The following is a 16,625-nucleotide window of genomic DNA, read 5'->3' on the forward strand; positions in this document are numbered from 1 at the left end:
CTGGTCATTAGCCTTACATCAGGAAATAACTCTAGTTCCATCACAGGAATCGGCTCAACGCTTACCCGTTTTCAAAATAAAAGTTTAAAAAAAAAAAAATCACAACCCAACTTCCAAAAACTTTTTTTTTTCCAAAATGACTTTTATTGGGAGAACTACAAAAAAATGTACAGTACAAAGTTAACAGTCACACACTCAATTTGTAGTGAACTGACTCCCCAAAGAAATATTTCAACTCACGTTGTCTTATTTTTGTCCGTTTGTTACATTCAAAAAGCTTTACTTCTGATAAAGTAGTCAAAAGTACATAGTGCGCATCCCCCTGTACCGACTATGTACAACCCAAACGTGTTCGTCCACTTCCCGCTCCAGCAACTCTCACCACTAGATCTCAATATAAAAAAAACAAAAGAAAGAAAACAACACACGCCCAACCACACACACACACACATACACACACATCCGTGCACACGCACACCAGAGGAATGGGGACTTAGACGAAGGTCGCGGCTGCTTCTGTCAGAGCGTCTGAGTGGTAACAACCTCCGAGTTTCAGGATCCAAAACACTACATTCAGTTCAACTTGTGTATAAAAATATGCCATGTAGGAAAAATACTTTATTTGGTTAATTTTTTAAGGCATGTAAAGATGGTGAACCCCATTAGGCACTACGACAATAATACTGGGGCGCAGAAGGATTTGCTACATTCGTTAGCACGAAGGCTGGAATCACAGTGTGACCTCGTGCAAAAACAGGAGATAAAAACAAAAAATAACAAAAAAAATACTTTTTGGTTAATTTATCGACTTGGGTTCTTTGTCACTGATCTACGACAGGAAGTATAAGGTTTGGACGGTGTGTACAACCTTTGTGTTTACATTCTACAGGAAGGGGGTTCTTCTACAGCACTGACACAACCGCAATCACGCAAACTTTTGTTTTAATAAAAACGTAAACAAGGAAACAAATTAATGAAATAAATATCACATACGTTCTCTTAAATTAAGATTTTTTTTTAACTCATTTACAATAAAAATAACCGAGTGAAGTTACAAAAAAAACAAAGAAGAAAAAAAAAACAATATATATATTACTGTGAAAAGAACATACACTCCACTTTATGCAGATTAATAATGGCGATCATAATTTAAACATAAAAGAATATAGATCTATTGCTTCATCATACTTGATAAATACAGTATGGACACAAAAATTACCAATGTAGCCTATACTTTTTTTTTTCACAAGATAATAAATAAGTTAAATAGTCCATAGCCAGTTATGCACCGCTATGCAAAATCACTCAAAAACAGCTAAAAAAATATATATTCAACCATCAGCAGTGATTTCCCCAAAACGAACCCAACTCCAGAGTGCTTTTGAAACCAAGCAACAAACGAGACTAACCGAACCGACCACCGGGTGGCGCTGGGCGAAGGCAGATCTGGAATGGAAGGTGAAGAAGAAGAAGAAGAAAGAGGAAGGAGGGAGGAAGAGGAGGAGAGAGAAATGTTACTGTAAGTCAAGGCATATTCTTGGCAGGATGGGAGGAAATCTGAAACCGCTCAGTCTCTTCTTGTCAAGTCACGGTGCAACAATCCCAGCAAGAGAGAGAGAGAGAAAGAAAGAGAGAAAGAGAGGGGGCTGCCGCGAGCCCTTGGGCAAGGCACTGATGGAATGCCTTCTGTTTGCTATCTAAAAGTTTTAATACAGCTATATTACATACGAAGAAAACAAAAAAAACAAAACAAAACTAGACTAATGCCAGATCAAAGGATGCTGGAAACTGGATGAAGCTTAACTGATCCTCTTGGGTGGGTTTGGTGCCCCCCACCCTTGGGTGCGCCCCCCCCACCAGGGGGGGGTGTGACCCCTCAAGCTGGTGTGGATTCAAAAAAAGTCTTGCTCAGGCCACGTTTACACATAGTATTTACAAAAACGGATATTTCCCCCTCTACGTTTTGAAAAAATACCATCATTTACACGAACCTGCATAAATACGCTGCTGCAATGAGCAGCCAGACCTACAGGGGGCAGTGTAACGAGAAGATAAAGTCATGCTAGCCAATCGGAATCCTGGAAAAAACGTCAACAAATGACACGAGTAACTTCCAGTTACTTCCAAGATGGAAATTTCGTTTGGAGTGACAGAGAAGTGGAGTTACTTTAGAATATAAAACAAGAAAATATTGACGGTGGCCAAACAAATTGTAAACACAGGTCGCACACATGACGCTGGTGACGTTTCTGAAGCCTAAATGTCCGTTTCCCTCTGTTTACAAGCAAACGTGAAGACGTAGGTTTTGCAAATCTCCACTTTGGCCGGAGTTTTTAGAACTGATGGTTTTTGGTGACTTTTGAGCTTCGTTTTTGTGTAAACGAACGGCCAAAACGCATGAAAACACCACAGTTTTTGCTACGTGTAAACGGGGCCTCAGAGGCACATGTGGGTCCATAATCCGTGCGTAAAAAAAAACAAGAATCCGAGTCTCATCTCAGTCGTCGGAGATGGAGAGGCGGCTGAAGATGGGCAGCCGGCGGCCGGCGTCCAGGCCCGGGGACTCGGAGCCGCTCAGGCTCCCCGAGGAGCCGAGCGAGGAGCAGCCGCTGGCGCAGCTGTCCCGGTCGGAGAGGGAGTCCGGCGGGCTGGGCGGCGGCGAGAACACCGGGGAGGAGAACACCGGCGGGGACTCGCTGAGGCGCCGCAGTGCCGCCAGGTGCGCCATGTTGTAGGTGCCGGTGCCGGGGCCGGGCAGCTGCGCGCTCCCGTAGTGCCCGACGGAGTCGCCGGTGCCGGATCCGGCCGCGTGCACGGCCAGCGGCGCCAGCAGGGCCTTCAGGTCCTGGCCCGGGAAGGAGGAGGAGAAGGCGCTGTGGATGCAGGACACGGAGCTGTGCGCCAGAACCTCCTCGTAGAAGCTGGACGCGGTGGTGCAGGAGGAGGAGCCCGGCGTGGCCGTGGGAGGGGGGGGCGTGCGCGACGTGGGGCTGTCCAGCCCGTGGTGCGCAGAGGAGAAGCCGGAGAAGCTGAGGCTGTGGTGCAGCTTGGGCCGCTGCTGCGCCGCGTAACCCAGCTGCGGCGGGAGGAGCGTGTCCCGCTGCGTAAAGCCGCGCGGCTCCGCGTTGTTGGCCCCGTTGGCGGCCCCCTGCGCAGGCGCGGGCCGCCGCTCGTCCGCGTTGTGGATGAAGTGACAGCGTGGCCCGTACGGGCAGAAGCCGATGGTGTGGAAGGTGCGGCACGGCTCCGTCTTGTACTTGGGGTGGCGGCTGAGGCTGCGCAGCTCGTGGTAGCCGTGAGCGAACTGGCACTTCTCGCCGTACTTGCAGGCTCCGTTCTCCTCGAAGGGCCGGCACAGCTCCGTCTTGTAGCGGGTGGAGTTGATCTGCGCGCCCCCGCCTCCTCCGCCCCCACCGCCGGGTTTCTGCGCCTGCAGCACGCCGCGCTCCGCACTCTCGCTGTAGGCGCGCTCCCGGAAGAAGCGGTTCTCCTTGTTCATGCTGTTCTCCTTCATGCTGGAGTACGAGCCCAGCGCGTACTTGTTGTTGTCCACGCAGCCGCCGCCGCTGCTGCTGCTGCTGCTGGAATTCCTGCGGAAGAAGCCCGGCGCGAAGCCGCCGCCCGCGGGGCCCCCGGAGCCGCCGCAGGGGCCCCCGGGGCCCCCCGAACCCGGGGCCGCCAGGGGCGCGCCCACCGCCTTCTGGTCCAGCAGGCTGTTGATGTGGAGCGCGTTCATGTTCACTCCTTTATCCTGCTGCAGGAGAGAGAGAGAGAAATATGCACATCAGATCAGACATTCTGTTAAAAACACTTTTATGCAGTAATGTTGAATAACTGCACAGATATTGAAAGTTGAATGAATGAGTGAATTTATTTCAAACATGTATATAAAAAACAGTAACAACTTCATATGCACTTTTACACTTTTTCCTAGTTCCTACCCCTTTATAACTCTATGAATTTACATTATTGCTATTATTATATCTACACAATAGCCATATAAATACTACGTAAACATGCCTATTACTACATAATTATCCATATAAGTATATAGAAAATACAAATATTATATAAATCTTGAAGTTATCTTGGGGAAAGAGTGGGGCAGGAGCACTCATTTTTGCACAATTCTACAGCCATAAAATCAAAATAAGTCAGTTATATGATCTGGAGCGCGTTCATGTTCCCTCCTTTCTCCTGCTGCGGAACGGAGAGAAAAACGCACCTCGGTATTTCTGTTAAAAACACTTATTACGCACGCAGTAATATTGAATAACTGCACAGATATTGAAAAGTTGAAGTTATCTTGGGAAAAGAATGTACAGGAGCACTCATTCTTTGCACATTTGCACAATTCTACAGCCATAAAATCAAAATAAACCCAGGCATGAATGTAACTCCAGTTATAAAAGGGTTAAAGCAGCAACTTGTTGCAGGAGCGCCTTTTCCACCCCCGTGCGTAAAAGTGTTGCACGGCTGCACGGGGGGGAAAAAGTGGGAAAAGTGTGGTAAAAAGGGACAAAACGTGAATTTACCTTGTAGAACATGTCCATGTCGTAGAAGGCGGACAGGACGGTGGCGGACATCTCTTCTCTCATGGAGCAGCCAGACGGATCCCAGGGCGCAGCGCGGAGTTCGTGCCACGACTGGTTTTTGGTTTGTGTGGAAAGAAGGAGAAGGAGAGAGAGAGAAGTCCCGTCCAGACCGGGGGGGAGGAAGAAGCATTAAGGGGGGGTCGGGTTTTTCAGCGCGTCTCTCCTCCCCTTGGACCAAACTGAACCGAACCGGAGCGGCACTGCTGCGCTCCGGAGCCTCCGCCGGAATATAAGCCTGGACTCCGGCCGGGGAGGAGCGAGGGCGGGCCGGCAGGGAGGCGGGGAGATCCCGCCCCCCTCCATCCCTCCCTCCCTCCATCTCCACCCCTCCATCCCTCCCTTCCACTCACACCACGCCTCCAAACTCAAACCTCCCCCCCACAAACACACAGCCCAGAAAAAAACTTTTAGTTTTCTTTTCAAATCGCACTTTGGTGGAAGTGGCTTTTGCTTTTTGGGTTTCAAACTCAAACGAGAGAGAAAGTGCTGCAGTTACAGGCAGAAAACTCCCCTTTCTAAGAAAGCTTAGAGCTAAATATATGCACGATTACTAAATATAAAGTGCGTTATAAATAACATTTATTATTATCATTATTATTAAAGGAAACATACTATCACCCCCTTTTTTTTCTTTTAATAGCTGATAATTAGATAATATGTGCAATATCTATGCAATATCTGTCTGTCTACCTCACACACATTCTACCTGCTTTTTTCTGGTTTTTTTCTTTTGCACTACTTTTATTTCCATTGCAATGTATATACTGTCTATATTTCGTAATTATATGTTTTACCTTTTACTTTTTTTACCCCTCCCCTGCATGTGTGTGTTAAGTGTACTGCTACTGAACAAAGTGAGTTTCCCCATTGAGGAAGAAATAAAGGATTATCTTATAGTTGTTTTTTTAGTCAATGAAATAAAAAGAATAAACACTTAAAAGTTCTTCACAGATGAGTTCATAGCAGCTGGTTTTAGGGGGCGGAGTCTTATTGTTTTAAAACACCGTAGTCACTTTCAAGGGTCAAGCATTGCTTATCTGAAAAAAAGGGGGGGTCCATGGAGGGAATATAACTTCCTGCAAAAAGTTTTGGTGATTTTCAACATTTGATTCTTCAACAGGTTTTTTACGGTATAAGGCTCCGCCCCCTTACCTTATCAGAGATGCAGTAAAGTTTTAAACTGTATTATTAAACCATATTATTATTAAAGCGTATTATTAAACTGTAGTAGTATTAAACCATATTATTAAACCTTAGTATTAAACCGGGTGGAAGTGAAAGTGGATAACCGGCGCATTTTTAGTAGGAAAGAGACTTTTTCCGAGTTCCAAGTTGGAGGTTTCAACTGGAACGCGTCATCAAGTTAGAAAAACTATATTGTACAATACTATACTATACTATACTACTGTCATTTAGCAGACGCTTTTATCCAAAGCGACTTACATATGAGAGAAAACATCACGTACCCTGAATAATTCTGCTTTAAGGACACTTCTGTCCAGCTCTAGTGTTGCAGCACCGTTATGGTTGGTGTTTTTATAGTTTTTTTATGGTATTTTGCCGTTTTTGACCCAGCAGCCGTTTTCAAACCATCACATTTCTGCTCTGGAGGCAAAGACTTGGTGGAGGTTATGAAGCAGGCTGGTCTCCCTTCACGTTTACACCAACGGGGGGGGGGGGGGGGGGCAAACCTCACCTCAAAGCTCTTGAGCTGAATTTAAATAGCAGAGAAAGAGTTTACCCCCCCCAGAGTCCTGAGATCTGAACCTTCCAGCAACAGTCCGGCCCTGCAGCCTCCGGAGCCACACTTGGACGCTGACACATGTATTTGTAATGGAAGGAAACTGCGCCTCCACCCCCCCCAGCTCCCTGTGGACGGGGTGAGACCACAAATATGAGCGGCGAGGAGACCAGGCAGAGTGCAGGACAATTTTTAGCATCCCCTGATTGCATAATCAGCTTCCACAATGCAACAACAGCCTATTCCGGTCGCTGCATGTTACAGCGAAGCCGCCGAGGCCGTTCACATGACCCACTTTCCTCAGAACTAAACCTTAAAAAACTGTTTAAGGTTAGAAAAACGTGTCGTCCCTGAATCTGAATCTGTGGATCTGCTTCAGGTTAATCTCTGCTCCCAAAACTTTCCTGGCTTTAACTGTTTTTCCAAGTTTCAGAGCCAAAGACTGCAGGAATGTGGGAGCTGCTGCTGCTGCAACATGCGAGCAGGAACCGCGGGGCAACACTGCCCCCCTGCGGCGGACCCCGGAACTGCAGGGAGAGTTTATTTATATAGCACAATTCAACACAATTCAAAGTGATTTACATCAACATTAAAAGCGGCAAGACTTAATTAGCCAGTAAATAACAAATAAAATGAAATAAAATTATGAGAAAAGAAGGTAAAATAATAAAAGCACAAGTTGCTGAAAACTAAGGGCAGTAGAGTACTGCAGGTACACATCTCATTCACGGTTTTCAGAAAGTATTTAATTTAAGAGTACGCTTAAATACCAAATAAATGAAACAAAATGATAAGAAAAGAGGTAAAATAATAAATAAAAAGCACAAACCGTTAAAAAGTAAGGGCAGTAGAGTCCAGCAGGTAAGTATTTAATTAAACAGTAATGTTTTTAACCCTGATTTAAAGGATCTACAGTTGGAGCAGACCTCAGGTCTACAGGAAGTTTGTTCCACCGGTGAGGAGCAGAATAACTGAACGCTGCCTCACCTTGCTTGGTTCTGGTTCTTGGGAACCACAACAAACCAGATCCAGATGAACCTCAGGGGTCTGGGAGCTTCATAGGAACTAACAGATCAACCATGTATTTTGGTCCAAGACCATTCAGTGCTTTGTAGACCAGTAGTAAGATTTTAAACTCTCTCCTTTCACTCTCTGGAAGCCAGTGTAGTGGTTTCATGACCGGTGTAATGTGGTCCAGTTTCCTGGTGTTTGTAAGGACTGAGTTCTGGATCAGCTGCAGCTGCCTGATAGATTTCTTGTTAAGGCTTGTAAAGATGCCATTGCAATAATCCAACCTACTGAAAATGAATGCATGAATAAGTTTTTCCATGTCTTGTTTAGACAGAATCCCCTTAATTCTAGCAATGTTTTTTAGGTGGTAATAGGCAGATTTAGTGATAAACTTTAGATGGCTGTTGAAGTTCAGGTCTGAGTCAATAATTACACCAATATTTCTGGCTTGATTTGTAGCTGTCAATGACATGGAGCCAAGGTGCCGAGGTGCAGAGGGACCGAGGGGGACGGGGGGTGCTGCCTGCTGAGCCGAAGCCGGAGCAGCATTTCAATGACAATCACAATCATTTGCTGCTTCACAGAGATGCTAAAGAGGCTCTGCAGACGTGCAAAACGCTCCACGTCCCGCAGAAACGGCTCCTCCAGAAGTAAAAGGTGAGGCAGCGTTCAGTTATTCTGCTCCTCACCGGTGGAACAAACTTCCTGTAGACCTGAGGTCTGCTCCAACTGTAGATCCTTTAAATCAGGCCTAAAAACATTACTGTTTAATTAAATACTTACCTGCTGTACTCTACTGCCCTTACTTTTTAACGGCTTGTGCTTTTTATTATTTTACCTCTTTTCTTATCATTTTATTTCATTTATTTGTTATTTAAGCGTACTCTTAAATTAAATACCTTTTGAAAACCTTGCGAAGTTATGGATAAGCCCTGAATGCAGGCATTGTGACGTAGAATTGTCAAATTGGTCTGATTCACCGGCACAGATTACTTTTTAATACTGTATTTGTCCCGGTCTTTGTACGTTTTGACCGTATAGAAACGTAATTCTCGTCAGTTGTGTGAAAACCGCGTGAAGTTATGGAAATAAGACCTGGAAACAGGCGTCGTGGCATAGAATTGTCAAATTGGTTTAATTCAACGTACGAATTGTTACAGATTACTTTTGTAATAATGTATCTGACCCGGTCTTTCTACGTTTTGACCATAGAAACGTAATTCTTGCCATTGTAAGAATGAGATGTACCTGCTGGATCTACTGCCCTTACTTTTTAACAACTTGTGCTTCCTATTATTTGACCTCTTTTCTCATCACTTTATTTTATTTTATTTGTTATTTATGTTTTAATTGTGTCTTGCCGCTTGTAATGTTGATGTAAAGCACTCTGAATTAGCTTGTGTTGAATTGTGCTGCACAGATAAACTTGCCTAAACCAGCCCCCCCCTCGGCCCAGCAGGGTGCCACTTTCCCAGGGTGGCAGGAAGTTCACATGAGTGATGTCCAGCTCTAGGAACCGCAGTGGAAAGATCCCGGCGCTGGCTGGCAGCAGGACCAGCGCTGCATCAGCTCTGCGGACGGCGGATTATTTCAGGCCCAAGTGCAGAAAAAACACCGAGAACGTCTTTTTAAGATCGTAATAAGAGCGATCATGAGAGCCTCGTCCCGGGTGATTTAATGCCCTCGCTGGTTTGGTCAGGGACGGAGGGACGGGAGGGAGGAATGGACGGAGGGATGGAGGGATGGAGGCTATAAAAGAAGAAGTGAAAGAGACAGAAAAATAGCAACAAGGGAAAAACAAGTGACATAAGAGCCTGGAATCTACTACTACCAAACCCTAAAATTAGGCTGAGGGCTGCCCCGGGACGGTTCCCGCCCCGCTAGGTCCGGAACAGGACTTTAATGGGAAGGACGGGCATGAGGGGGCACCCGAGAACTCCTGAGAACTCCTGAGAACTCCTGAGAACTCCTGAGAACTCCTGAGAACTCCTGAGAACTCCTGAGAACTCCTGAGAACTCCTGAGAACTCCTGAGAACTCGTCCCTCGGGAGGAACGGCTCAGTAGGAACCGCTGGGTAGGAACCGCTCGGGAGAAACTGCTGGGCAGGAACCGATGGGAAGGAAACGCTTGGAATGAACCGGTCAGCGGGAACTGCTCCACCAGAACAGCTCGACCAGAACCGCTCAGCAGGAACCGCTGGGCAGGAACTAATCTGTAGGAACTGCTGGACAGAAACCGCTGTGCAGAAACGACTGGGCAGGAACCACTCAGCAAGAACGGATTGGCAGGATCCGCTTGGTAAGAACCGCTCAGGAGGAACCGCTGGGCAGGAACTGCTTGGCGAGAACTGATCCGACAGGAACCGCTGGGTGGGAACCACTGGGCAGAAATTGCTGGACAGAAACCGCTTGGTAGGAACTGGTCGGTAGGAACCGCTTGGCAGGAACGGATTGGCATGAACCGCTGGGCAAGAACCACCCGGCAGGAACCACTTGGGCGTCACACGGCACTGTTTTCCTCGGGGGAAGTAGAGCTGCTTGGCGGCGTTACTTCAAAGATCCTCTATACAGAAGATAACGCATTACCGTTACTGCCAACGGTATGAAATGGTATACACTTCCTGTCTCCTAAGAGGGCGTGGTCGCCCCTCTCCCCACATCGTTTTAACATAACACAGATAGACACAACATTAGATACAGTACAACTTTAATATTTGCGACTTATTTTGTCGCTCGTTTTTTTTTTTTTATCTGCTGCCTTCTATCTGCTCTGCTTTATCTGATATCAACCCAGTACAAGATCATCGGATCAGTCTAATATTCTTTTTTCCCTTCCAAAAAGACTTCAATAATAACAATAACAGTAATATTAAGCAAAGAAGCAAGTTTTATTTTAGTTTTAAACTTCATTTTATCCGATGGGAAAACGACTTTGGCAGTTCTGCAGTGACCGACGACTCTGAGCAGAGCTATGTATTATTATTATATTATATTATATTATTAGCTATGACTGCAAAATCTCGCGAGAGTGTGTTGCTCAGACAGAGACAGGTCTATAACAAAGTTCATTTTCTCCTAATTTGTCGGTCTGAAAATTTCCATTTTGGTGTCAGAATGTTCAGAAGGTTTGTGGCTTTTGAAAAATGTTACCCATATTTACTTAGGTTACTATGGGGCGAAGGAATTGGTAATAATCTGTGCTCACGTTCACTTTTCCCATACGACTCAATAGACTCAGGAGCTGCTGTTAGTCTCCTAAAGGGGCGGGGCAGTCACGTGACACAAATACAGGAAACACAACCATAGTGGGCTGTAGAGTTTATAGAACGTCTCTGGTTACGTTAAGCGGAGAACATGGCCGCCAGCGGGGGGGCGGGGCCTCCTGTTCACGTAACTGGGGAAACTAGAGGGAAGAAACCTGCAGCGACTTCAGCATCGCAGGAAAACAACACCTCACAAACAACACAGAGGACGAGTGTGGTGACGTGTCGGCGAGGAGGAGGAATCGTGGTCCAGAAACACAGCGTCAACATTTAAAGGGGACCTATTATGGCATCTAATACCTATTTTAAACAGGCCTTGAATATCTTAAAAACAAGGTTTTGATTGTTTTTGCTAAATAAATTAGAAATTCAGCCTCTGGGCCATGTCTTTATCTTCCCATTCTCTAACCTTCTTCGGTTAAGAAGAAGTGGGCGATTCTGAGTGGGCGGGGCTATGATAATGAGACACTGTGCTGATTGGCTGCCTGAATGACACGATACACCGCTACGAGAAAACAGTTCAGACTTTTATTTACTTCATTTTGGTAAAAACAATAAAACAACAAAAAACATGTTTTCAAGTAAAAATTAGAGGAAACAAATGGTAAAACATGCACTTGATGGCAAGTAAAAGGTTTAAAAAACAGCCTACATTTCCCAGAATTCCCTGCACCTGGTGATTAAAGTCCTCACTGATTTACTTGGACCTCTTTAAGGCTCCCGGACCCGCTAGCTGCCGGGCTGTAGCCGCTCCAGCAGGTCCACAACCAGCCGGGCCCGGCGGCGCCGTAGCGTTAGCCTAGCGTGCTCGGCGCCGCAGCAGAACTGAGGCAGGGCCGGGAGGCGGTCCAGGGCCTGCTGGGAGCTCTGGGCCTTGGCCTGGGCCCGCAGCAGGAGCTGCCGGACCTGGACCTGGTCCTGGTCCTGGTCCTGGTCCGCGGGCCCCGGGTTCTTCTGGATCAGCGAGACCAGGTGTCGGTGGAGCAGCGTGAGCCACTGCAGCGGCTCGGCCCAGAGGTTCAGGTCCCGCTTCTCGAACAGGAAGTCCTCCTCGTCCTGCTGGTGGAGAGAACACGGGTCGGTTAGACCGGTTTAATGTCTGACAATATTTTCACGGCCCAATCTAAAGGTGTAGCTGATAAAAACTAAATAAAATTTCAAGATCGGCATTAAAAACGGTGGTATTTTCTCTATAGTAATAATAATAATAATTAAAGCTGCAAGCAGCGATGAACGGGCCCTCGCACGTCAAGGACTCAAAACTAGGTCCGATGACACCACCCATGTCTTTTTATGTCAAACCATTCAAAAGTTATGGCAGAAAGTAGGAACTATCAAATATGGACCAATCAGATGAAGAGTGGGTGCGCTTTTTGGCGTCTATCGTCGCCACGGTAACGCTTTTGACTGAGAAAAGTAATGCGCATCGTCGCAGGACGGAGACGCACATTTTGATGTACAACACACCTGGGTGCACGTTACGGTTCGGGCGAAGAAGCGGCCGAAGGAATGGCATAAATTGCGCCAAAATTACACGATTAATTCAAAATGGCCGACTTCCTGTTTGGTTTCGGCCATGGCGCCAAGAGACTTTTCTTTAAGTTCCGACATGATACAGGTGTGTACCGATTTTCGTGCATGTACGTCAAACCGTATTGTGGGGCTTGAGGCACAAAGTTTTCTAGGGGGCGCTGTTGAGCCATTAGGCCACGCCCATTAATGCAAACCATTAAATATCAAATCTTTCACCAGGCCTGGCTTGCGTGCAAAATTTGATGATTTTTGGGGCACGATTAGGGGGGCAAAAAGGCCCTACTTTCGTCAGAAGAAAAACGAGAATAAAAATAAAAACGAGAACGAGAACTCCTACAGATATAATAGGGCCTTCGCACTGTAATAATAATGAATAATAATAATAATAAAACATTTTCAAAAAATAAAATAAAATAAAATAATACAGGGTTAGATACATGGAAATCACGAGCTTCTTGAACAAACGCTCACCAGGCCGAAATCTTCGTCTGCCGCCTCATCCTCGTCGTCGTCGTCTCCCAGCAGCCACTGCGTGAGGGCGAGGACGCCGGCTCCCACCCGACCCCACAGCTCAAACAGTCGGCAGAGCAGCTCCACGGCCAGGTCCAGGGCCGCCGCAGGACACACCGGCCCCGCCGAGGCACCTGAGGACAAAACGGGAGCAGATCAGCAACCGTGGAGCCGCGGGGAAATGAAAACAACGGAGAAACTGAAGATTTATGTACTAAAAGTGCAGAAAAATGTAGGACGGAAAAAAAAACTCAAACAGAGAACGTTAAATATGAGGCATCAAGTCTGAAATACGAGGTGTTTGTCCCGAGCCAGGAGCAGCGGATGTTTCTCGTCCAGACCATCGAGGGCCAATAAGGCTGCAGCACGAAGAAAAACCAAAAAGAAGCCGAGCAGGTGTGTCTCTAGTTAGAAAGGAATAAATAAAAGTGATAAAACCCAACGTGAAACACCAGGTTCTCCTCCAAGTTCAAGAACATTGGTTCATGATAATTCCAGTGGGGAGGCTCGTGCACCTGGGGGTTAGTTAGTTAGTTAGTTAGTTAGTTAGTTAGTTAGTTAATCTTTATTTCGGTCAATTATAAGCATGAAAATCAATAGGCAAGATAATAAACATTTACAGGTTTTTCTTTGGTCAACATGGTGATTATCTTAACCGAAAAGGTCTGGGCTTGAATCATAAATATACATTGTTCCTGGATTTGCACGCATTGTGGCCATGAAATGCATCTGCATTTCGTGGCCACAATGTGTGTGAATTTAGGCGAGGTGAACTGTAGAAATTTTTTTTTTTTTATAATTTGATATAGGTCTTTTTTTCATTTTTTTTTTGGTTAAAATGTTGAGACAGGAGGAAGCCTTAAAAAAAAAAAATCTGTCAAGTTGTTAATGAGAAACAGGGGTGGGATTAAATAAGTTTTCTTCTTCCCACTCCCTTTCGAGTGTTGACGAATTAATTTGTATTTTGAACCTGCACCTGTTAAACCTGATAAAAGGTATTTGTTTAATTTTATGTTGCACGCAGGTAACTTATGTTATGTTTATTACTCCTTTACTCCTTATCTTGCCCACCTTTTAACATAATAGAATATGCAAAAGGAACAAATGAAGTATCATGGGGCTACACATAATAATAATAATAATAATAATAATAATAATAATAATAATAATAATAATAATAATAATGATAATAATAATATCTGTAATAACTGTTATAATAATGATAATAATAATAATGATAGCTCTGAAAACAGAAAGTGAAAAGATGCTAAAGAAACCGAAAAAAACTATTTAGGTTGTCATTTCATCTCATGCATGTCTATCGTGTCTATACATCTAACCCTACATACTATAAATGCATATGTTGATACCGGTACACACAGGCACACACACACCTACACACTACATGTGTACATTCTTCTTTGTTTGCTTATTGTGCTTCTATATAAGTGTCCATTACCTTTGCTTTGAATAATATCTTATATGCTTTTATTGAGTTTGCTAATTTAAGGTCGTTGTCTAATGAGTTCTTCAGTTTTACTTTACGTTTAGGGTCTCCTGCACCTGGGGAGTCCCATGCACCTGGGGAGGCTCGTGCACCTGGTGAGTCTCCTGCACCTGGGGAGTCTCCTGCACCTGGGGAGGCTCGTGCACCTGGGGAGGCTCGTGCACCTGGGGAGTCTCCTGCACCTGGGGAGTCTCCTGCACCTGGGGAGGCTCGTGCACCTGGGGAGTCTCCTGCACCTGGGGAGTCTCCTGCACCTGGGGAGTCTCCTGCACTTGGGGAGTCTCCTGCACCTGGTGAGTCTCGTGCACCTGGGGAGGCCCATGGGCGAGGACGCGCCACCTAGCCCCGCCCCGTGCCCACCGGTATCCTCGTCCCCCGCGCGCCGGTCGATGTTAGCAGAGCTGCTATATTTGAACGATGCAGAGAGTCCTCCCCAGGGCTTGGACGGCTTTCTGGGAAACAGAACCATAACTCACGAAACCACCCGTCACCAGGGTGTGTGAGCCGAGTCAAAAATACACTTCCACTGTCACCAGCACGTGCACACTCTTAAAGTGCACGTTTCACTTTTTAAGTAACTGATCTTAGAAAGGAGTATTTCCCAAAACTGCGGGGGACACGCCTCCCTCACGTCTCCGGAGCTGCGTCCAAAATGCCATGCTAAACAGTATATACTCAAAAAGTATACTTAAGTTCGGCACACTTTTGAGTAAATATCAGTAGTGTGCATTAATTGGGACGTACTACTCAGAGCCACACGGCACTTCTTGGCGTTGGGAGGGGGAGTCGTTACCATGGTAACAACTCATGTCACAGCAGCAGTAGCAGCTCCGCTCTTTCCTGTTTATCCTGGCCCAAACAAGATTACATTATATAATATTATTATATGTGAATATTATAATATTAATATTATATAATAATATTATTATACTTAATAATATACTTATGACATATACGTATCTGCGCAGCACTTAGCAACCAAACACCGCTTCATTGCATTGTGGGAAGTTTCTGCTTAGCTAGTGTCCATCAATCCACACTAATACATTTCTCCGGAATGAGTATGGATAGTACATACTATTGTGTACGTACTAATGTTACGGACGCACAAAAAAATCTCACATACTGTTTTTGCTACTCTGTAAATGTTTATTATCTTGCTTATAATTGACCGAAATAAAGATTAACTAACTAACTAACAATAATCAAGCTACTAAAGATGAGTGCTGGACTAGTTTTAACCTTGATATATTCTTAAGGTGGTATTAGGCTGACTTTGTTATTGATGTATTCTTAAGGTGGTATTAGGCTGACTTTGTTATTGCCTTAATGTGTTTAAGGGGGGGGTCCTCACCTTGACCATCCAGCTGACACCCTGATAACACCACGGACTTCAAAAGGCTTTAAGAGCCTCTGTGGGAAGAGAGGAAGGAGGGAGGGAAGGTGGAGGTGTACGGATCCCCATCACACACACACACACACACACACACACACACACACACACACACACACACACACACACACACACACACACACACACACACACACACACACACACACACACACACACACACACACACACACACACAGAGAGATCTGAGCAGGCGTGAAAGGGGCCGGGGGGGCGAGCTCGAGCTCCGGAGCTGCTGATTGTCGTGTATTAGGACAGATTTAAGAGCTTGAGTGACAAATTCCTTTCTGTTTCCGAGAAGCCGCCTTTTTCTCCGGGACGCCGGCCTCTGAAGTCGCCCCCACCCCCCCCGAACATTAAAGGGGCATTATGGGAAATCTTAGCTGCGTTCAGTTTATCAGCTTTTCTACGGAGGTTTCACACATCGCTTCACAAACCCCCCCCTCCGTTCTCAAGGGGATAGTCTTTCATGCTGCTGGGGGCTGCAGGGACGCTGGCATGGGCGGCAAGTTTATCGTGTATTGTTTTGGTTGAAAGAATGAATGAAGTGGGTGCACGCGCGTGTTTCGGGGGGGGGGTCAGCTACCTGAGACCCGTGGTCCTGGTACCACATCCTGTGGGAGTCATCCGGCACCAATTTAAGTTAAGTTAAGTTAATTCCAGGTCCTCCAAGCTATTTATTAAATAAATGGTCTCTGCTCTTGACCACCGTTTACTGCGTGCTGCCATCTTGAAACTTGGTTTGGAAAACAAGCCCAGCGTGGAATATTAGCGTCATGGAGACAGACGGGCGAGGGAACGAGCAGCACAGAAAGACCGGAATTCATTTAAAGCGGAATTAAGCTATTCGGATTTAAAATCGGAATAAACCAGCCACTTAAAAAGGAAGAAAAATCCAAGGCACTCTTCTTCAAATATAAAAAGCCTTTATTTAAATTGGCTATTTCATGTGAAAAAGATTAAAAAGTGGGTTACAGCCCACGCGTTTCGGCCACAGCCTTCCTCAGGGTGCAACACTCAATGCATTGATTCTCCTTAAATAGGATGATTGAAA

At 45.7% G+C, this 16,625-nt stretch overlaps 2 protein-coding genes across 3 annotated transcripts in view; both read right to left on the reverse strand.

Moving 5' to 3' along the window:
* Positions 1 to 116: 116 nt before the first annotated feature.
* On the reverse strand, positions 117 to 4,807 carry zfp36l2 (zinc finger protein 36, C3H type-like 2). The gene is made up of 2 exons (XM_061745697.1): positions 4,536 to 4,807; positions 117 to 3,754 (listed from the first exon to the last, which is right to left on the reverse strand). The coding sequence occupies exons 1-2, from the start codon at positions 4,596 to 4,598 to the stop codon at positions 2,498 to 2,500; spliced, it is 1,320 nt and encodes a 439-aa protein (XP_061601681.1). The 5' UTR covers positions 4,599 to 4,807; the 3' UTR covers positions 117 to 2,497.
* A 6,328-nt stretch (positions 4,808 to 11,135) lies between these two features.
* The window catches only part of thada (THADA armadillo repeat containing), a 154,561-nt gene continuing 149,071 nt past the window's right edge, over positions 11,136 to 16,625 (reverse strand). The window contains exons 36-37 of one of the 2 annotated variants that reach the window (XM_061745696.1): positions 12,615 to 12,787; positions 11,136 to 11,666 (exon numbers count right to left, since the gene is read on the reverse strand). In XM_061745696.1, the coding sequence (XP_061601680.1) occupies positions 11,340 to 11,666; positions 12,615 to 12,787 (500 nt within the window). In that variant the 3' untranslated portion in view covers positions 11,136 to 11,339. Of the gene's footprint in view, positions 11,670 to 12,614; positions 12,788 to 16,625 lie in introns of both variants that reach the window. The other variant, XM_061745695.1, reaches the window with a different exon arrangement.

This window comes from Cololabis saira, chromosome 17, assembly GCF_033807715.1.
Source record: "Cololabis saira isolate AMF1-May2022 chromosome 17, fColSai1.1, whole genome shotgun sequence".
In the NCBI taxonomy this organism is placed as follows: Eukaryota; Metazoa; Chordata; class Actinopteri; order Beloniformes; family Belonidae; genus Cololabis; species Cololabis saira.

Coding starts and splice junctions, on each gene's coding strand:
- zfp36l2 (XM_061745697.1), bottom strand. CDS start 4,598: ATGAGAGAAGAGATGTCCGCCACCGTCCTGTCCGCCTTCTACGACATG. Junction 3,755..4,535: donor ACATGGACATGTTCTACAAG/GTAAATTCACGT, acceptor TCTCTCCTGCAG/CAGGATAAAGGAGTGAACAT.